General features: G+C 55.7%; 1 protein-coding gene across 2 annotated transcripts in view; it reads right to left on the bottom strand.

The window, feature by feature from the left end:
- Window positions 1-11,503: 11,503 nt before the first annotated feature.
- RNF40 (ring finger protein 40) overlaps window positions 11,504-22,163 on the bottom strand; it is a 39,299-nt gene continuing 28,639 nt past the window's right edge. For both annotated transcript variants that reach the window (XM_082262288.1, XM_082262289.1), the window contains exons 15-19: window positions 16,244-16,456; window positions 15,547-15,672; window positions 15,322-15,462; window positions 12,299-12,400; window positions 11,504-11,765 (exon numbers count right to left, since the gene is read on the bottom strand). In XM_082262288.1, coding sequence (XP_082118414.1) covers window positions 11,589-11,765; window positions 12,299-12,400; window positions 15,322-15,462; window positions 15,547-15,672; window positions 16,244-16,456 — 759 coding nt within the window. In that variant the 3' untranslated portion in view covers window positions 11,504-11,588. The remainder of the gene's footprint in view (window positions 11,766-12,298; window positions 12,401-15,321; window positions 15,463-15,546; window positions 15,673-16,243; window positions 16,457-22,163) is intronic.

The following is a 22,163-nucleotide window of genomic DNA, read 5'->3' as shown; positions in this document are numbered from 1 at the left end:
GGGTTCTGGACATGCTACAGAGCTGAAACTTGACAGGTACACTTTTTAGACCCCCCAGACACTAAATACAAAAAATTACATGCCTGCCTAAAAAAATGCCCGCTAAATGCCTGCAAGAAAAAAAGCCAGCCGCAGAGAAGCCGTATTCCTGAAAATATAAGAAAAATGCTATTTTTTTAGGGGTTCTGGACATGCTACAGAGCTGAAACTTGACAGGTACACTTTTTAGACCCCCCAGACACTAAATACAAAAAATGACATGCCTGCCTAAAAAAAATGCCCGCTAAATGCCTGCAAGAGTAAAAGCCAGCCGCAGAGAAGCCGTATTCCTGAAAATATAAGAAAAATGCTGTTTTTTAGGGGTTCTGGACATGCTACAGAGCTGAAACTTGACAGGTACACTTTTTAGACCCCCCAGACACTAAATACAAAAAATTACATGCCTGCCTAAAAAAATGCCCGCTAAATGCCTGCAAGAGAAAAAGCCAGCCGCAGAGAAGCCGTATTCCTGAAAATATAAGAAAAATGCTGTTTTTTAGGGGTTCTGGACATGCTACAGAGCTGAAACTTGACAGGTACACTTTTTAGACCCCCCAGACACTAAATACAAAAAATGACATGCCTGCCTAAAAAAATGCCCGCTAAATGCCTGCAAGAAAAAAAGCCAGCCGCAGAGAAGCCGTATTCCTGAAAATATAAGAAAAATGCTGTTTTTTTAGGGGTTCTGGACATGCTACAGAGCTGAAACTTGACAGGTACACTTTTTAGACCCCCCAGACACTAAATACAAAAAATGACATGCCTGCCTAAAAAAATGCCCGCTAAATGCCTGCAAGAGAAAAAGCCAGCCGCAGAGAAGCCGTATTCCTGAAAATATAAGAAAAATGCTGTTTTTTAGGGGTTCTGGACATGCTACAGAGCTGAAACTTGACAGGTACACTTTTTAGACCCCCCAGACACTAAATACAAAAAATTACATGCCTGCCTAAAAAAATGCCCGCTAAATGCCTGCAAGAAAAAAAGCCAGCCGCAGAGAAGCCGTATTCCTGAAAATATAAGAAAAATGCTGTTTTTTTAGGGGTTCTGGACATGCTACAGAGCTGAAACTTGACAGGTACACTTTTTAGACCCCCCAGACACTAAATACAAAAAATGACATGCCTGCCTAAAAAAATGCCCGCTAAATGCCTGCAAGAGTAAAAGCCAGCCGCAGAGAAGCCGTATTCCTGAAAATATAAGAAAAATGCTGTTTTTTAGGGGTTCTGGACATGCTACAGAGCTGAAACTTGACAGGTACACTTTTTAGACCCCCCAGACACTAAATACAAAAAATTACATGCCTGCCTAAAAAAATGCCCGCTAAATGCCTGCAAGAGAAAAAGCCAGCCGCAGAGAAGCCGTATTCCTGAAAATAAGAAAAATGCTGTTTTTTAGGGGTTCTGGACATGCTACAGAGCTGAAACTTGACAGGTACACTTTTTAGACCCCCCAGACACTAAATACAAAAAATTACATGCCTGCCTAAAAAAATGCCCGCTAAATGCCTGCAAGAGAAAAAGCCAGCCGCAGAGAAGCCATATCCCTGAAAATATAAGAAAAATGCTGTTTTTTAGGGGTTCTGGACATGCTACAGAGCTGAAACTTCACAGGTACACCTTTTAGACCCCCCAGATGCTAAATCCAAAGAAATTTTTTATTTTTTTTTTTTTTAATTTTTCCAATAATTGGCTCTCTATCAAAAAATTATAATTTTTAAGAACTTTTTTTTGCGTGATCCCTCTCCGGCATGCCACAGTCCAGGTGTTAGTCCCCTTGAAACAACTTTTCCATCACTATTGTGGCCAGAAAGAGTCCCTGTGTGTTTTAAAATTCGCCTGCCTATTGAAGTCTATGGCGGTTCGCCCGGTTCGCCGGTTCGCGAACATTTGCCGATGTTCGCGTTCGCCGTTCGCGAACGGCGAATTTTAGGTTCGCGACATCACTAGTTTGTTATTGTTAAGTAACTGTATCCCATTGTTCTATTGTTTCTGTCTGCCCTAAGATAAACTTATTATAGGATGTATATGTGTATATGGATTGGCTGCTAAGGGGGAGGGGGGATTGTCCCACATTGTATATCTCTTTGTGCCTGTATCTCAATAAACAGTTTGATTCTGGTTGATTCCAAAACTTGTACTGTCGAGTTCTTGGGGTAACTATAGCCAGATTCACGAAAGCCGTGTTCCAGAGCTTAGGAAGCAGCTTCTTGGCGGAGATACCCAACCGGGGTGTCCGGATTCCATCACATTGGAGCTGATATCGGTGGATGGGACTGCGGTATTCACTGACAGCAACCCAGCAGAAGAGCTGACTTCAGAGCATGGCGCTGTTAACCTCTGCATACAACAATCCGTGGCCCTGAAGGATGTGTGCAAGGCCAACGATGTTTCAATTTACTTCCCAGTGGAACAGCTGGCAGCTGGGCAGAACGCTACTGGCCTCTGCCCACAACAATCAACTCTGCAGGAGCTCCAGGGAGAGAAAGCAATCAGCCCCTCACAACTGCAACTTGAGCTGATATTGGTGGATAGGACTGCGGTATTCACTGACAGCAATCTAGCAGAAGAGCTGGCAACAGGGCAGAGTGCTGCTGGCCTCTGTCCCCAACTTACAGCAGATGGATTTCCTGTGGCAGCGGATTGGACTTTGGTTTCCACTAACACAACCCCAGAAAAAGGTCTGGCATTGGGACAGGAGGACGTCAGCCTTGTTACATAGTTACATAGTAGTTGAGGTTGAATAAAGACAATAGTCCATCCAGTTCAACCTGTGTAGGTATGTGTGGACAACCTGTGTAGGTGTGTGTGGACGTATTCACCTCCCATACCCCTGAATGTTTTGATCTTGGAGATGTATGTCCAAGTCTTTTAAAAGTAGCCATACTCACCGCAGTAACTACAATTTGTGGTAGAGAGTTCCACAATCTTATTGCCCTTACTGTAAAGCACCCCCTGCGTAGCCTGAGGTTAAATCTCTTCACCTCTAATCGCATTGTATGGCCTCGTGTCCTCATGCATTCCTTGCGACTGAATAGTTTTTTTTCTATGCTGAGATCACCGTTGAGGTATTTGTAAATCGCTATCATGTCTACTCTCCAGCGGCTAAATAGACTCCAGGGAGGAGACCAGTCTACACTTCTCCCCAACAGGGGTTATGTTCTATGAGAGAGGCAGAGAATGGCTGGGTGAGTAACGATCTGTTCCAGAGAATTTGTTTGGGGTACTGTGTGGGTACAGACATTGGGGGACTGGAACTCTGAACTACCTTCGAAGTCAAGTCGTTTGGGGTCTTCTTCTGTGTTAGTCTCCTGTCGAAAGGGAAGATATGTGATGGGAGTCACTTTGGTTGGGGGGCTTGTGGAACCCAGATTACTTTAGAGAGGTCAGGAAACTCCTTGTCCAGCTTCCCGGCCCCCTCTTATATGTAAGTCCCCTGTGTCTATTAGGGGCACAGGGTGACCAAGAACCCCAGTCTGGTCTGCACTAATCAGACTCGCTGTACAACCACACCGGACTCACCATTTCCTGTTACCCCGGTTATCCTGGGTTCTATATGTGTGGTTTGTGTTGAAAGAATGAAGGGCCTCTTTCACTTGGGACAATAATATTTCTGGAAATATATGAAGATGAACAGATTGTTTTTTCAGATTGATAGAATATTGTAGGAGAGTCTCATAGACTCTTGCTAGATAGTGAGGTGGGGTGGGGGTTGTTATTGTTAAGTACCTGTATCCCATTCAATTTATGGCAGGTTCTCGCACTTAAAAGACAATTCCTGCTCCAAAATCGTGACAAAATGAAGCAAATAAATAAATGAATGAATGTGCTGCAACTTGAACCAATATAACCTGTGAGTAAGGCCCCTTTCACACAGGTGGACCGTTCAGATCCGCCTGTCTGTTTTTTTGGCGGATCTGAACGGTCCCCCCATGCATCTCTATGGGGGATCGGATGTCAGCGGAGACATGTCCGCTGACACCCGATCCGATCCGTCAAATCTGGACGGATGGAAACGATTTCCCCCATAGAGCTGCATGGGGAACTGACAGCTGTGTCTCTGCACACAGCGCGGAGACACAGCTGTCCTCCTGCTGCTCAGCGGGGGATCGGCGGCTCGATCCCCCGCTGAGAAAAACGGACTCCGTCCAACGGACGGAGTGTGTGAAAGGAGCCTAATAGTGAAAAATAAACCACTAGCCGCGCCCATATAATTAATCAAACATAGTGACGTGTGTATAAATACATGTTCAATCAAAATAACATGAGATATTGAATTGTGGTGCATAAAAAAGTCCAATTCCACTGTGAATAACTCAACAGGAGAAAAAAGAAACAGTCCACAAAAAATCTGAAAAGAATAGTCATAATAAGATGATCCGGTGAGATTCCAGTGCCCACTGAATGGAGAAACACCCAGAAGATCCGCCACCTCTGTGCTCCACTCCCCTCAGCCAAGCCACTCACCCCCACTTATTGCCCTCCACTCTCATGGACCGGACTAATAGCGCTCAGATATTCAAAGAAAAAGACCCCCTTTGATAAAGTCAGGAAGTGACGAAACGCGTCAGTGGCGTGGCCACACGACGTACCGGAGAATCGGTCGGGTGAGCGGAGGTGTCTCCTGGGTTCCAGCATTACACCATTACAACGCCACGGCATAAGGGCCAAAGTGAGCACCCCAATCCCCACTTATATTGCATCTTTGATTGATTGATTGATGTGCTTTTCAAGTATTTTTTCATGTACGTGTATTTTAGTGGATGTTTGGTCGAATTAAAGGTCTTTTACGTTATTGCACTAGTGGGGCTCTTCTGTTTTTACATGCTTTGAGCGGAAGGGAGGCTGCCTAGTTACCAGGGACCTATTATCATCTGCATCCTGTTTGCCGTGGTGGAATATCTGAGCGCTATTAGCCCGGTCCATGAGAGTGGAGGGCAATAAGTGGGGGTGAGTGACTTGGCTGAGGGGAGTGGAGCACAGAGGTGGCGGATCTTCTGGGTGTTTCTCCATTCAGTGGGCACTGGAATCTCACCGGATCATCTTATTATCACTTTTCAGATTTTTTGTGGACGGTTTCTTTTTTTCTCCTGTTGAGTTATTCACAGTGGAATTGGACTTTTTTTATGCACCACAATTCAATATCTCATGTTATTTTGATTGAACATGTATTTATACACACGTCACTATTTTTGATTAATTATATGTGCGCAGCTAGTGGTTTATTTTTCACTATTATTCACCTGTATCCCATTGTTCTATTGTTTCTGTCTGCCTTAAAGTGGAGTTCCACCCAAAAGTGGAACTTCCGCTTTAAGTATTCTAACCCCCTGACATGCCACATTTGGCATGTCATTTGTTTGGGGGGGAGCGGGTACCTAGTTTTGACAGGTACCAGCTCCCACTTCCGCTCGGAGCGCCGCGGCACCCTGAACGGAGGTTCTCCTCTCCCCCTCCCTCCCTTCAATCTTCTGGGACATGTCAGAGGTCCCAGAAGATTGCCGGCCAATCACGACGCGCAGCGCGACTCGCGCATGCGCAGTGGGTACCCGGCTGTGAAGCCGCAAACTGTCACAGCCGGGTGCCCACAGCAGTGATGCCAGCGCCGAGGGAGAGGATCGAGACTTCGGGCGGCCGCATCCCTGGACCTTTGGACAGGTGAGTGAAATGGCTGGAACTCCGCTTTAAGATCGACCTATTATGGGATGTGTATGTGTATGTGGATTGGCTGCTAGGGGGAGGGGGGATTGTCCCACAGTGTATATCTCTTTGTGCCTGTGTTTCAATAAACAGTTTGATTCTGGTTGACTCCAAAACTTGTACTGTCTAGTTCTTGGGGTAACTATAGCCAGATTCATGGATCTCGTGTTCCAGAGCTTAGGAAGCAGCTTCTTGGCGGAGATACCCAACGCGGGTGTCCAGATTCCGTCATAGGTGACCGGTATGGGGGGAGGGGACAGATACTGAAGAGGTATATGAAGGGGAAGAGGACAGATATTGAGAACGTGTATGGGAGGGAACATATTGGGGGGCAAGTATGGGGAGGAGGGGGGCGGTAAAATGAGTCAGGGTGTCACCCTGTTCCCTTCTGAACTCTGACTCCACCCACTTCAGGACTCCAAATTAGGCTTCAATCAGAGAGATAGGGCCTAAAGTGAGCAGGCTTTTGGGTGAGTGACAGAAGGTGATTGGGGGGAAGGCAAGTGGAGGATGACGAGTGGAGGGGACGCGAGCAGAGGGAGAAAGGGCAGAGGAAAAGCAAGCGGAGGGAAGGCAAGTGAAGAAGGGTTAGGGGAGGGAGGGTGAGTAGAGGAGAGCGGAGTGAGGGGAGGGTGAGTGAGGAAGTGGAGGAGGGTGAGCGGAGGGAAGGCGAGCGGAGGGAGGGAGGGCGAGTGGAGGAGAGGGAGAGGAGGAAAGGCAAGCGGAGGAGGAGAACAGAGGGAAGGAAAGTGGAGGGGGGTTAGCGAAGGGAGGGTGAGCAGAGTAGAGGCGAGCGGAGGAGGGGGGAGCAGATGGAAGGTGAAAGGAGGGGCGGGAGTGGAGGGAAAGCGAGTGGAGGGAGGGTAAGTAGAGGCGAGTGGAGGGAGGGTGAGTAGAGGCGAGTGGAGGGAGGGAGGCCAAGCAGAGTCAGGGCGAGTGGAGTGGGGTAAGGCGAGGGCGAGCGGAGGGAAGGGGATTGGAGGAGGGTGAGCAGAGGGAAGTGGAGTGAAGGGGATTCAAGTAGGGTATGCGGAGGGAGGGTGACAGGAGTGAAGGAGTGTAGGGTGAGTGAAGGTAGGGAGGGGGAGTGGAGAGGTGGGAGTGGGTGGAGGGAGGTGATTGAAGGATGATTGTAGAAGGGTGAGTGGGGAAGGGTTACTCCTCACTGCAGGGAACTTCTTCCTCCAGGACTATGAGCAGAGAGCGGGGGGGGGGGGGGGGGTCCTCCGCCAGAGAGACGAGGAGCTCAGAGTCCTAGAGATGAGCTGAGCAGAGAACCAAGACCCGAAGCACACACAGCCCCTCCCCCCACTACCTGCAGAGGGTCTCGTAGGCAGAAGAGGCGAGATGGTAGGGCGGAGCCAAAACATTGATTGGCAGACGGATCATGTTTGAAGCAGATGAGGTGTGGCCTGTTAATGGAAGGGAGCGGAGGTGTAGCCAATCAATCAGCTCTATAGCATAGCCCATTCTCCTACACACAAACCAGGATGGGACCAGTGCGTGGGCGCACTCAGCCCCAGGTGGGAATTGGGTCTGGGGAGGTCCACACTCAGGCCAGGATGGGACTGGCAGGGGAGGGGGAGCACTCAGGCCAGGATAGGACTGCTGGGGGGGGACGCATGCTCAGGCCAGGATAGGACTGCGGGGGGGGGGGGGGATGCATGCTCAGGCCAGGATGGGACTGGCGGGGGGGGGGGGGGCAAACTCAGGAAAGGATGGGACTGGCGGGGGGGGGGGGCAAACTCAGGCCAGGCAGGATGGGACTGGCAGGGGGGCACACTCCGGCCAGGATGGGACTGGCGGGGGGGAACACTCAGGCCAGGATGGGACTGGGGGGCACTCTGGCCAGGATGGGACTGGGGGGAGCAATCTGGCCAGGATGGGACTGGGGGGAGCAATCTGGCCAGGATGGGACTGGGGGGAGCAATCTGGCCAGGATGGGACTGGGGGGAGCAATCTGGCCAGGATGGGACTGGCGGGGGGAGGCACAGTCAGGCCGGGATGGGACTGGCGGAGGGGGGCACACTCAGGCCGGGATGGGACTGGCGGAGGGGGGCACACCCAGGCCGGGATGGGACTGGCAAGGGGGGCACACCCAGGCCGGGATAAGACTGGTGGGGGGGGGCATACCTAGGCTAGGATGGGACTGGTGCGAGGGGAGGGCACACTCCGGCCAGGAGGGCACACCCAGGCCGGGATAAGACTGGTGGGGGGGGGGGCATACCTAGGCTAGGATGGGACTGGTGCGAGGGGAGGGTACACTCCGGCCAGGACGGACTGGCCAGGGGGGCACATTCAGGCCAGGATGGGACTGGCGGGGGAGCACTCAGGCCAGGATAGGACTTGGGGGGGGGGGGGCGAGCACTCAGGCCAGGATAGGACAAGCAGGGGGGGGGGGCGGAACACTCAGGTCAGGATGGGACTGGCGGAGCGGGGGGGAGCACTCTGGCCAGGATGGGACTGGGGGGGCACTCTGGCCAGGATGGGACTGGGGGGGCACTCTGGCCAGGATGGGACTGGGGGGGCACTCTGGCCAGGATGGGACTGGGGGGGCACTCTGGCCAGGATGGGACTGGGGGTGCACTCTGGCCAGGATGGGACTGGGGGGGGAACTCTGGCCAGGATGGGACTAGGGGGGGCAATCTGGCCAGGATGGGATTGGCGGGGGGGAGGCACAGTCAGGCCAGGATGGGACTGGCGGAGGGGGGCACACTCAGGCCGGGATGGGACTGGTGGGGGGCACACCCAGGCCGGGATGGGACTGGCAAGGGAGGGGCACACCCAGGCCGGGATGGGACTGGCAAGGGAGGGGCACACCCAGGCCGGAATAGGACTGGTGGAGGGGAGGCATACCTAGGCTAGGATGGGACTGGTGGGAGGGGAGGGCACACTCCGGCCAGAACGGGACTGGCCAGGGGGGCACATTCAGGCCAGGATGGGACTGGCGGGGGAGCACTCAGGCCAGGATAGGACTTGTGGGGGGGGCGAGCACTCAGGCCAGGATAGGACAAGCAGGGGGGGGGGGGGACACTCAGGTCAGGATGGGACTGCAGAGCGGGGGGGGGGGGAGCATTCAGGTTAGGATGGGACTAGCAGGAGGGCACACTCAGGCCAGGATGGGACTGGCCGGGGGGCACACTCAGGCCAGGATGTGACTGGCGGGGGGCACACTCAGGCCAGGATGTGACTGGCGGGGGGGGGGGGGGGGGGGAACACTCAGGCCAGGATGGGACTGGCGGAATTGGAGGGCACGCTCAGGTCAGGATGGGACTGGTGGTGGGGGGGAGCACTCAGGCCAGGATGGGACTGGTGGGAGGGGAGGGCACACTCCGGCCAGGATGTGACTGGCGGGGGGCACACTCAGGCCAGGATGGGACTGGCGGGAATGGGGGGGGAGCACTCAGGCCAAAATAGGACTGGTGGGGGGGCACACTCAGGCCAGGATGGGACTGGCGGGGGAGAGCATTCTAATTAGGATGGGACTGGCGGGAGGGGAGGGCACACTCAAGCCAGGATGGGACTGGCGGGAGGGGAGGGCACACTCAAGCCAGGATGGGACTGGCGTGGGGGGGCACTCAGGATAGGACTAGGGGGGGAGCACTCAGGCCAGAATGGGACTGGCGAGGTGGGGATGCACACTCAGGTCAGCAGGTCAGGATGGGACTGGGGGGGAGCACTCGGGCCAGGATGTGACTGGCGGGGGGGGGGCACACTCAGGCCAGGATGGTACTGGGGGGGCACGCTCAAGCAAAGATGGGACTGGCGGGGGGGGGAGGCACACTCAGGGCGGGGTCGGACTGGCAGTGGGGGAGAGCACTCAGGCCAGGACGGAACTGGCAGGGGGGCACATTCAGGCCAGAACGGCACACCTAGGCTAGGCTGGGACTGGCGGGAGGGGAGGGCACACTCAGGCCAGGAGGGGACTGGCCAGGGGGGCACATTTAGGCCAGGATGGGACTGGCAGGGGAGGGGGCACACTCAGGCCAGGCCAGGCCAGGATGTGACTGGCGGGGGGGGAGAGGCAAACTCAGGTCAGGATGGGACTGGGGGGGGGATACTCAGGCCAGGATGGGACTGGCGGAGGAGGGGGGGCACAACCAGGCCAGGATGGGACTGGTGGTGGGGGGAGGCACACTTAGGCTAGGATGTGACTGATGGGAGGGGAGGGCACACTCAGGCAAGGACGGGACTTGGGGAGGTGAGCACTCAGGCCAGGATGGGACTGGTGGGGGGGCACACTCAGGCCAGGATAGGACTGGCGGGGGGGACACAGGCCAGGATGGGACTGGCGGAGGGGACACAGGCCAGGATGGGACTGGCGGGGGGGCACTGAGGCCAGGATGGGACTGGCGGGGGGGCACACTCAGGCCAGGAAGGGACTGGGGGGTGGCGGCACACTCAGGCCAGGATGGGACTGGGGGAGGGGAGGGCACAATCAGGCAAGGAGAGGACTTGGGGAGGTGAGCACTCAGGCCAGGATGGGACTAGCGGGGGGGAAGCATTCAGGTCAGGGTGGGACTGGCAGGGGTACACTACACTCAGGCCCCAGGATGCGACTGGCGGGGGGCACACTTAGGCCAGGATAGGACTGGCGGGGGCATACTCAGGCCAGGATGGGACTGGCGGGGGGGACACAGGCCAGGATGGGACTGGCGGGGGGGACACAGGCCAGGATGGGACTGGCGGGGGGGGGGCACACTCAGGTGAGCAGGTCAGGATGGGACTGGGGGGGAGCACTCAGGCCAGGATAGGACTGGCGGGGGGCACACTCAAGCCAGGATAGGACTGGCGGGGGGGGCACACTCAAGCCAGGATAGGACTGGCGGGGGGGCACACAAGCCAGGATGGGACTGGCGGGGGTGAGCACTCAGGCCAGGATGGGAGTGGCGGGGGGCACACTGAGACCAGGATGGGACTGGCGGGGGGGGGGGCACACTCAGGCCAGGATGGGACTGGCGGGAGGGCACACTCAGGCCAAGATGGGACTGGTGGGGGGGGGGGCACTCAGGCCAGGATGGGACTAGGGGGGAGGCACACTCAGGCCAGGATGGGACTGGCGGGGGGGCACACTCAGGCCAGGATGGGACTGGCGGGGGGGCACACTCAGGCCAGGATGGGACTGGCGGGGGACACACTCAGGCCAGGATGGGACTGGCGGGGGACACACTCAGGCCAGGATGGGACTGGCGGGGGACACACTCAGGCCAGGATGGGACTGGCGGGTGGGGCACACTCAGGCCAGGATGGGACTGGCGGGTGGGGGGGGCACACTCAGGCCAGGATGGGACTGGCGGTGGGGGAGCACACTCAGGCCAGGATGGGACTGGCGAGGGGGGGCATTCAAGTCAGGATGGGACAGGCGGGAGGGGGCTAGCACTCAAGCCAGGATGGGACTGAGGGGCCAAGAACAGTCTACGTTGTCCACTTCATCCAATCACATTCTGCAATCCTGTGGTGGGAGGAGTTTAGGCTTATTGTAGATTACAGAGAGACTGACTCCACCCAGAATTAGACAAACTCTCCTTTATTACTGGCTGAGGTCTCTCTGATCTCTGGAGATAAATACAGCGCCCCCCTCAGGTCCAATCCGAAGCCGTCTGTATTCATCTCCCCAAAATAAAAATATCATCGCACATCTGTGACATCACCATGTATGACCTCACACACCCAGCACTTCCCACAGACCCGCACACCCGGGCGCCATCAGGGGAGAGCCAATGGCGGCTCTGCTGTAGTTGGGGGGAGTAAAGTCTGATGTGGTCACATGACCTCGCCATGGCGCTGGTCTCCTTAATGTCCAGCCACGTCCACATCTCCGCCCCCTCAGTGGGCGGTCCCCGCTGTGTCCCATCAGTTGATGTAGATTCGGTGGAAGTCGTGCGCTCCGAAGGCGGCGTTACATTTGGGACATTTGCGCTGCCGGGTATCGTATCGCGTCTTCACACAATCGAAGCAAAACACGTGGAAACACTTTGTGAGCACGGCGTCCTTCCTCCGGGTGTTACAGCACGGGCAGGTCAGCCGGGCCTGGGGGAGGGGAGATAGAGAGAGACACAATCACTGAGCAACCTCCGCTATCACAGGAGGACGACTGACATACCACCATATCTCCCCCCCCCCCTATATCACAGGACGACTGACATACCCCCAGATCCCCCCTCCCCCCGATATCACAGGAGGACGTCTGACATACCACCAGATCCCCCCTCTCCCCCACACCACCAGATCCCCCATTACCCCTCTCCCCCACACCACCAGATCCCCCATTACCCCTCTTCCCCACACCATCAGATCCCTCATCTCCCCCCCACACCATCAGTTTCCTCATCACCCCCCCCCCCCACACCATCAGTTTCCTCATCACCCCCCCCCCACACCATCAGTTTCCTCATCACCCCCCCCCCCACACACACACACACCTTTAGATCCCTCACCCCCTCCCCTTCAGTCTCGGATATAGGGATCGTATTATTTGCTCCTGTGAATGTTTATTCTGCTATCTCCACGGTAACCACACAGCACCTCCCCCACATACTACAGCCAGCACCGCCCCCTCGTACCCGATATTCTTTGATCTCCTCCTGCAGGATTTGGTCGGCATCGGCATAAACTTCCATCTTCTTCTGCTTCTCCAACTTCCTCCGCAACCGCGAGATCTCCTCCTGAAGAGCAACACAATCACTGCATGAGGGGGGAGCACTGACACCCAGAGGAGCGCCGCCACCCAGAGGAGCGCCGCCACCCAGAGGAGCGCCGCCACCCAGAGGAGCACCGCCACCAAGAGGAGCACCGACATCCAGAGGAGCGCCGCCTACGACACCGAGAGGAGCACCGCCACCGACAGGAGCGCCGCATTGACACAGAGAGGAGCGCCGCACCGACACTGTGATGGTATTCACCGTCACTGGAGGTGAGGAGCAGATAATTAATGCTTCAGATGGGACGATCATATTTGTCAGCAATATCTTCATGTAGAAATATGAAGATTTAATACCACCTTATACAGTGTATGCCATGCTTGTCTGTGAGAGAGACACAAAGACTGTCATTGGCAGACTTCCCTATTGTTTGTGTATTGGGAGGGAATGTGGATTGTGCCTGTCCCATTGTTAAATGTTAATGACCTCACATTGTTCTGTCTGCCTTAAGATAAGCTTATTATGGGATGTATATGTGTATGTGGATTGGCTGCTAAGGGGGAGGGGGGATTGTCCCACAGTGTACACTGTATGGGAGTGTAAAACTCTGTTTTCATTGGATTGTGAATGTCAGGGCCGGTTTTCAACAAGGTCCACCTGGGCGGTAACCTTGTGGGGGAAAACTGTATAAAAGTCTGTTTCTTGTTCAAGAAAGTAGAGTTTGTTCACCCTCAATCTAGAGTTCTGTCTCTCGTTGGGAGAATATGCTACAAGGGATTGCTATGTCTTCCATACTCCCTTAGATAATCACTAAGCTCTTGGGGAAAGAGAGGTTCACCCACGGGAACCTGGAGCCTTGAGGTCCAGGGTGGGTAGGAGACGGCGAGACCCCAACCAAGCTGCAGGGGTTCGTGGGGTCTGAAGTGGTTATGGTGTCTGGTGGAGTGCTTGGAGCCCTCGGGAAGCACTAGGAGCATCCGTCAATGGAGGCACCCAGTCGGGGTGCCAGTTGATCCGTTACTGACACCCAGAGGAGCGCCGCACTAACACCCAGAGGAGCTGCAATTGAAGAGACAAGAACTCACTGCTCAAGGTGGTGTAATTGCCTGATGACTCACACCGGTGCATGCCCCGGCTCGTCTCCGTGGAAACTTGATAAAAGAAAAGGAATTGGCAGCACTCCAGGTTGAGTCAAAATCCAGATTTATTGACTGGACATCCAAATAGGACAATCGTGACAAGGTAGACGCGTTTCACACACTGACTGTGTGCTTAATCATAATGATTAAGCACACAGTCAGTGTGTGAAACGCGTCTACCTTGTCACGATTGTCCTATTTGGATGTCCAGTCAATAAATCTGGATTTTGACTCAACCTGGAGTGCTGCCAATTCCTTTTCTTTTACCCAGAGGAGCAATGCGCCGACTCCCAGAGAAGCGCCGACACCCAGAGAAGCGCCCCACCGACACCGAGAGAAGCACCGCGCCGACACCCAGAAGAGCGCCGCGCCGACACCCAGAGGAGCGCCGCGCCGACACCCAGAGGAGCGCCCCGCCGACACCCAGAGGAACGCCCCGCCGACACCCAGAGGAACGCCCCGCCGACACCCAGAGGAACGCCCCGCCGACACCCAGAGGAACGCCCCGCCGACACCCAGAGGAACGACCCGCCGACACCCAGAGGAACGACCCGCCGACACCCAGAGGAACGACCCGCCGACACCCAGAGGAACGCCCCGCCGACACCCAGAGGAACGCCCCACCGACACCCAGAGAAGCGCCGTGCCGACACCCAGAGGAGCAACGCGCCGACACCGAGAGAAGCAACGCGCCGACACCCAGAGGAGCGCCGACACCCAAAGGAGCGCCCCACCGCCACCCAGAGGAGAGCCCCACCGACACCCAGAGGAACGCCCCACCGACACCCAGAGGAATGCCCCACCGACACCGAGAGAAGCACCCCACCGACACCCAGAGGAGCACCGCACCGACACCCGGAGGAGCGCCGCGCCGACACCCGGAGGAGCGCCGCGCCGACACCCAGAGGAAAGCCCCACCGACACCCAGAGAAGCGCCGTGCCGACACCCAGAGGAACGCCCCACCGACACCCAGAGGAACGCCCCACCGACACAGAGAGAAGCACCCCACCGACACCCAGAGGAGCACCGCACCGACACCCAGAGGAGCGCCCAACTGACAGCCACTGAGAGGAGCGCCGCGCCGACACCCAGAGGAACGCCCCGCCGACACCCAGAGGAACGCCCCGCCGACACCCAGAGGAACGCCCCGCCGACACCCAGAGGAACGCCCCGCCGACACCCAGAGGAACGCCCCGCCGACACCCAGAGGAACGCCCCGCCGACACCCAGAGGAACGACCCACCGACACCGAGAGAAGCACCCCACCGACACCCAGAGGAGCACCGCACCGACACCCAGAGGAGCGCCCCACTGACAGCCACTGAGAGGAGCGCCGCGCAGACAGAGAGGAGGACTGTAGTCACACGGGGGAACTGTAGTCATACAGGGGACAAGGACTGTGGTCACAGAGAGGGGGACGGGACTGTAGTCACACGGGGGGGGGGGGCTGTAGTCACACACGGGGGGGCTATAGTCACACACAGGGGGGGGGCTATAGTCACACAGAGGGGGGGGCTGTAGTCACACAGAGGGGGGGGCTGTAGTCACACAGAGGGGGGGCTGTAGTCACACAGAGGGGGGGCTGTAGTCACACAGAGGGGGGGCTGTAGTCACACAGGGGGGGGGCTGTAGTCACACAGGGGGGGGGCTGTAGTCACACAGGGGGGGGGCTGTAGTCACACAGGGGGGGCTGTAGTCACACAGAGGGGGGGAGGGGACTAAAGTCACACGGGGGGGGGGAGGACTGTAGTCACACAGAGGGGGGGCTGTAGTCACACGGGGGGGGGAGACAGTAGTCACAGTACCTGTGCACGTTTGAGGCTGAAGGACTCCTTCTCCTTGGCGCTTCGGTTGTCACACACCAGGCTCTGGGTGTCACGCAGCGTGCTGACAATCTGCTCCACCTGAACCTTCAGATCCTCCGACAGCTGAGCCGCCTCCACTGCCTGCAACCAATCCAATCTCACATTATCATGCGACTTATCAGACTCCGCCTCCTTCCCATCTATCTGCATCTGGCAGCCACTCACCTTCCTCTTCTGTATCTCCAGAGACTGAATGCGGAGCGTCAATTCCTTCTCTATCCCCGCCAGAGAGCCGTGCAGCACCCGCTCCCTCTCCTCCAACTTCTGTACCTGCAGCAGCTGTGCGTCCACCTGCACCACAGAGCACACCACAGTCACCCCCAGATACAGAGACCCACACAGCGTGCAGCACCCGCTCCCTCTCCTCCAACTTCTGTACCTGCAGCAGCTGTGCGTCCACCTGAACCACAGAGCACACCACAGTCACCCCCAGATACAGAGACCCACACAGCGAGCAGCACCCGCTCCCTCTCCTCCAACTTCTGTACCTGCAGCAGCTGTGCGTCCACCTGCACCACAGAGCATACCACAGTCACCCCCAGATACAGAGACCCACACAGTCACCCCCAGATACAGAGACCCACACAGCGAGCACCACAGTCACCCCAGCTACAGAGACTTACACAGCGAGCGCCCTGCACCTAACACAGCAAACGTCCTCCTGCACCACACACAGCGAACGTCCTCCTGCACCAGTCACCCGGGGTGATGTTCGGCCCTCAGAGGACCACTCTGTCACTCTCACACCCCTATGAATGGATCTGTGACATCAATGCGGATTCTGCTCTCACACACCAAGCAGCCAATCAGAGAAGAGAGAAGTGAAGAAGAATGAGGGGGGGATACCCTGTGATTGGTGTACCTGAGTCTTCAGGCCCTGCACCTGGTCGGCTAGCTCCTCCTTCTCCTCTCTCAGCAGTTTGTGGATCTGGTTGGATTTGATTCTCTCGGACATCAGCTTGAAGTTGGCGTCGTCCTTCTCCCGCAACTGCTGCATCAGCCGGATGTTCTGTTCCTGCATGTCCTCGAAGGCCTGCCCAGTGACATCCATCTCCGACAACAGGGCCTCCTCCTCCTGGGGGACCGCAATGGGGACCCGTTACACCCCGTGCAGGACTGTGTGCCCCCATTATACCCCACACAGGACTGTGTGCCCCCAACATACCCCTCCATGTTCTCTAAGGCCTGCCCAGTGACATCCACCTCCAATAACAGGGCCTCCTCCTCCTCCTGGGGACAGCAACGGGGACCCGTTACACCCCGTGCAGGACTATGTACCCCCAACATACCCCTCCATTATACCCCATGCAGGACTGTGTGCCCCTAACATACCCCTCCATTATACCCCGTGCAGGACTGTGTGCCCCCAACATACCTCTCCATGTCCTCAAAGGCCTGCCAGGTGACATCCATCTCCGACAAAAGGGCCTCCTCCTCCTGGGAGATGGCAATGGGACCTGTTACACCCCGTGCAGGACTGTGTGCCCCCAACATACACCTCCATTATACCCCGTGCAGGACTGCGTGCCCCCAACATACCCCTCCATGTCCTCAAAGGTCTGCCCAGTGACATCCAACTCTGACAACAGGGCCTCCTCCTCCTGGGGGGCGGCAACAGAGACACGTTACACCCCTTGCAGGACTGTGCGCCCCCAATATACCCCTTCAATATACCCTGTGCAGGACTGTGCGCCCCAATCATACTCCACTATGTCCCCCAATATACCCCACACTGGACTGTGCACCCCCAACATACACCTCCATTATACCCCGTGCAGGACTGTGTGCCCCAACATACCCCTCCATTATACCCCATGCCGGACTGTGCACCCCCAACATACCCCTCCATTATACCTCATGCAGAACTGTGCGCACCTAACATACCCCTCCATTATACCCTGTACAGGACTGTGTGCCCCCAACATACCCCTCAATGTCCTCAAAGGCCTGCCTGGTGACATCCATCTCCGACAACAGGGCTTCCTCCTCCTGGGGGATGGCAACGGGGACCTGTTACACCCTGTGCCTCCAACATACCCCTCTATTACACCCCGTGCAGGACTGTGCGCCCCCAACATACCCCTCCATGTCCGCCGTTATACTCCATAAAGAACTGTGCGCCCCCAACATACCCCTCCATTTTACCCCACACAGGACTGTGCGCTCCCAACATACCCCTCCAATATAGGTGAGGTGGGATGGGGTGAGGTGGGGTGGGGTGGGGTGAGTTTTGATATGTATCTCCCACTGTTAATTGGACCCCCTATTTTTTGTCTTGTCATCTATGTGTTTATACTTGTAATAATGTCTATTTTAGTACTTTGTATTCAGGGTTGTAGGTGCCGAATGGTCTGGTCACCTTGGCTGGTTTAAAGCGTTTGTTACCCCCAAAATAAAATAAAAAATAAAGATCCTGTTCATTCAAAGCGTGTTATACGACATAGTGCTTGTGCTGTGTAATTTGGCCCCTTCTATCACATAAAATACCCGTCTAATCCTGCCAGTTTCTATCCTCCCCCTGTACACTGACCACGGTATATCATGGCTGCTGAGCCCTGACACCGTGGTCAGCATACATGTCTCCATCATCTGCAGCCCTCCTGTCCTCCTCTGTCTCCCTTCCCCTCACCTCCCTGCCTGTCTGCTGTCAGTGCCCGCCCCCTCCCTGCCGTGAGTGCCCGCCCCCTCCCTGCCGTGAGTGCCTGCCCCATCCCTGCCTGTCTGCTGTGCTAGTGCCCGCCCCCTCCCTGTCTGCTGTGTCAGTGCCCGCCCCCCTCCCTGTCTGCTGTGCTAGTGCCCGCCCCCCTCCCTGTCTGCTGTGCTAGTGCCCACCCCCTCCCATTCCTGCCAGTCTGCTGTGTCAATTGCCCGCCCCCTCCCCTCTCTGCCTGTCTGCTGTGTCAGTGCCCGCCCCCTCCCCTCGCTGCTGTGTCAGGTGCCCGTTCCATTCCTGCCTGTCTGCTGTGTAAGGTGCCTGCCCCCTCCGCTCCCTGCCTGTCTGGTGTGTCAGGTGCCCGCCCCCTCCCCGCCTGTCTCCTGTGTCAGTGTCTGCGCTCTCCCCTCCCTGTCTCCTGTCAGTGCCCGCCCCCTCCCCGCCTGTCTCCTGTATCAGTGCCCGCCCCTCCCCTCCCTGTCTGCTGTGTCAGTGCCTGCCCCCTCCCCTCTCTGCTGTGTCAGTGCCCGCCCCCTCCCCTCCCTGCTCCTGTGTCAGGTGTCCGCCCCTCCCTGCTCCTGTGTCAGGTGCCCGCCCCTTCCCCTCCCTGCTCATTTGTCAGGTGCCTGTCTGCTCCCCGGTGCTGTGTCAGGTTCCCCCCCCCTCTCCCCTCCCTGCTGTGTCAGGTGCCCACCCCCTCCCCTCTCTGCCTGTCTCAGGTGTCTGCCCCCTCCCCTCCTGTGTCAGGTACCCGCCCCCTCCCTGCCTGTCTCAGGTGTCTGCCCCCTCCCCTCCTGTGTCAGGTGCCTGCCCCCTCCCCTCCCTGCCTGTCTCAGATGCCTGCCCCTTCCCCTCCCTGCTCATTTGTCAGGTGCCTGTCCCCTCCCCGGTCCTGTGTCAGGTGTCCGCCCCCTCCCCTCCCTGCCTGTCTCCTGTGTCAGGTGCCGCCCCCTCCCTGCCTGACTGCTGTGTCAGGTGCCTGCTCCCTCCCTGCTTGTCTCCTGTGTCAGGTGTCTGCCTCCTCCCTCCCTGTCTGCTGTGTCAGCTCCCCGCCCCCTTTCCCTCTCTACCTGTCTCCTGTGTCAGTGTTGGCCCCCTCCCATCCCTGCCTGTGTCAGGTGCCCGCCCCCTCCCCTTTCTACCCGTCTCCTATGTCAGTGTTGGCCCCCTCCCTTCCCTGCCTGTGTCAGCTCCCCGCCCCCTCCCCTCTCAACCTGTGTCAGGTGCCCGCCCCTCTTTACCCGTCTCCTGTGTCAGTGTTGGCCCCCTCCTCTCTCTGCCTGTGTCCTGTGTCAGGTGCTCGCCCCCTCCCCTTCTGCTGCAGAAAAACCTTTTAATATCTTAAATAATCCTTTTTTTCCCCCCAATGTTAGGTGCTCCTGTATGTGTTTTTTCTTAAATGCAGTTTCTACCTGTTTTCAGAGCGCCGTGACCAGCCGACTCTCTCCTCACTGACGTCAGCAGGGGAATCTCGGCCCCGCCCACTGCAGCTGTCAGGCGGGGAGAGGAGAGAGGCAGCGGGTCACGTGACAGCCGAGTTGCGCTCTGAAAACAGGAAGGAACACAGAGAGAGGAGCACCTAGCATGGGGAAAATTTATATTACAGGACACGGAGGCGAGTATTATGTCTTTCTTTATTACTCAGCAGCAAAGAAATTATATTGTAGATATTCATAGAAAAACAAAAAGCAGAATGTACCCAAAAGGGTTAACAACATATAACATGTTATCCAATGAGAGCCACGCCTCTTTCTTTGCATGGGCACATATGTAGGTACCTTTATGGCACTTGATAAGGCGCGAGCCATCATGAAACGAGTGTTCTCACAAAGTTTTTGGCAGGGCTGGCAGATTATCAGGGCCGTCTGCCTGGCCGTTCATCCTGGGGCTCATACCAAGCTTCTCGAGGCTCCATCCACTCCAGGTTTCCAGCGCCCGAGTCCGCGTCACCGTTCTTCCCAGTTAGGGGTGGGCCTTGGCAGTCTCCTGGACCCAGAGGTTCTTCATATGGCCAACAGCCTTATGGTAAGTTCCATTTCATACCACCGGTCCTCTATAACAACAGTGAGGGGCAGACTGTCATTTTATTGATGCTAGCTCACTGCAGATACTTGGGTCCTCCACACTGTCCTGGGTTACTCTATAGATTTTATGCAACACCCTGTTCAAATGCAATTCTTCAACCGCATTGTGTTTTCCACACACAATCTATACCTGGTGACAAAGGAAATACAATCCTTAGCCTCCAAGGGCGCAATCATAGCAATTCACCCTCACACTCCAGGTTTCCTAAGCAACCTCTTTGTGGTCCCCAAGGAAGGTGGAGGCGTTTGACCGGTCATCAACTTACGGCCCCTAAACGCTTTTGTCACATACCACCATTTCAAGATGGAAGGTATATACTCTCTTCGGGACCTTTTGCTCTCAGGGGACTGGATGGTCAAACTCGACCTGAAGGACGCGTACCTCACTGTTTTTCGATAGCCGAACATTGCTAACAATTTCAGTGGGAGGAGACCATGTGGCGGTTCAAATGCTATCCGTTCGGTCTCTTTTTGGCAGGTTGGGGATTCACAAAGCTCATGAAACCAGTGGTTGTCCTTCTTTGCAGCAGAGGAGTTCGACTCATAATATATTTGGACTATATCCTCATCATGGCACAGGATCCTCACCTGCTCCGTGAACACCTGTCTTGGACAAGGACTCTGCTGGACAACATGGGTTTCCTAATCACTTGGGAAAAGTCAGTCATCGAACCCTCTCGATCAATAGAATTTCTAGGATTCACCATAGACTCCATGAACAGAGCACTCCTACTGCAATAGAATTTCTAGGATTCATCATAGACTCCGTGAACAGAGCACTCCTACTGCAATAGAATTTCTAGGATTCACCATAGACTCCGTGAACAGAGCACTCCTACTGCAATAGAATTTCTAGGATTCACCATAGACTCCGTGAACAGAGCACTCCTACTGCAATAGAATTTCTAGGATTCACCATAGACTCCGTGAACAGAGCACTCCTACTGCAATAGAATTTCTAGGATTCACCATAGACTCAGTGAATAGAGCACTCCTACTGCCAACATCCAAAGTCAAGTCCATCAAAAAGGAAATCCGCCGGACGTTAACACGTCCTGTTCTTACCCTGAGGAAGCTGGCCAGGATTAATTGGCCTTTTCTCAGCATCAATCCAAGCTATATTTCCCGGCCCCCTGCACTACAACTTCTGAAGGCCAAGTACCTTTGCTTGGGTCACTCTTATTCAGACTCTGTTCCTCTCAACTGCACAGCCAAAGAAGAACTCATGAAGGCTACAACACATGGAGGCATGGAACAGGCGAGCTATCTTCGGAACCCCCCCAGACTTCGTAGTGGAATCGGATGCAAGTATGCTCAGGTGGGGTGCGCGCTGCGGGCCTACCTCCACCGGGGGAAAATGGTCCCTGGAAGAACAGGAACTAGATATCAATTGCCTCAAACTGCTAGCAGGCTCATTTGCCCTATGAAGCCTCTAAAGCCTCGTACACATGCAACGAATTTCCGCCGACCGGTCGTCCGTCTTTTGTCCAGAGTGGTGTCTGTTGGTTGGAATGTGCCTAGACTGCACACAAATTTTCCCTTACGACAAAATTCTACTTCAGAAGTGATGTGTTGGATTGCTTTCTATGTGTTCTTTCATCTCTGAGCATGCCTAGTCTTGCTCATAAGATTTTTCCCCATCTAAATCTGTACTAATGAGACGAAAATCGGACGTGTTTTGATGGTCGACAAAAATTATATAGCCTGCACACCAGGATTTTTTCGGCCGAAAAGTCGGAGTCGGTTGTCGGAAGCACCATACTAACAAGCCGAAAATCGGCAGATCGGTCGGAAGAAAATTCCCGGCCGAATTGCGACTCGTGTGTACAGGGCTTTAGGTGTATCAACCAACTGCTACATCCTGTTACGCATTGGACAATGTATCAGTGGTTTGTTACATCAACCATCTCGGGGGCACAAAGTCAACAGTCTTAGCGGATCTGGGGAAGGAATTTTGGCAATTCTGCCTGGATTGCAATATTTCGGTACAGGCGGAGTACATTCCGGGGATGTCCAACCTAGTGGCGGATTGGAATTACAGACAC

This window comes from Pelophylax lessonae (genome assembly GCF_965119305.1).
Source record: "Pelophylax lessonae genome assembly, chromosome: 6".
Taxonomy (NCBI): Eukaryota; Metazoa; Chordata; class Amphibia; order Anura; family Ranidae; genus Pelophylax; species Pelophylax lessonae.
Note: the sequence above shows the minus strand (reverse complement) of the source record. Positions and strands in the feature narration are given on the sequence as shown.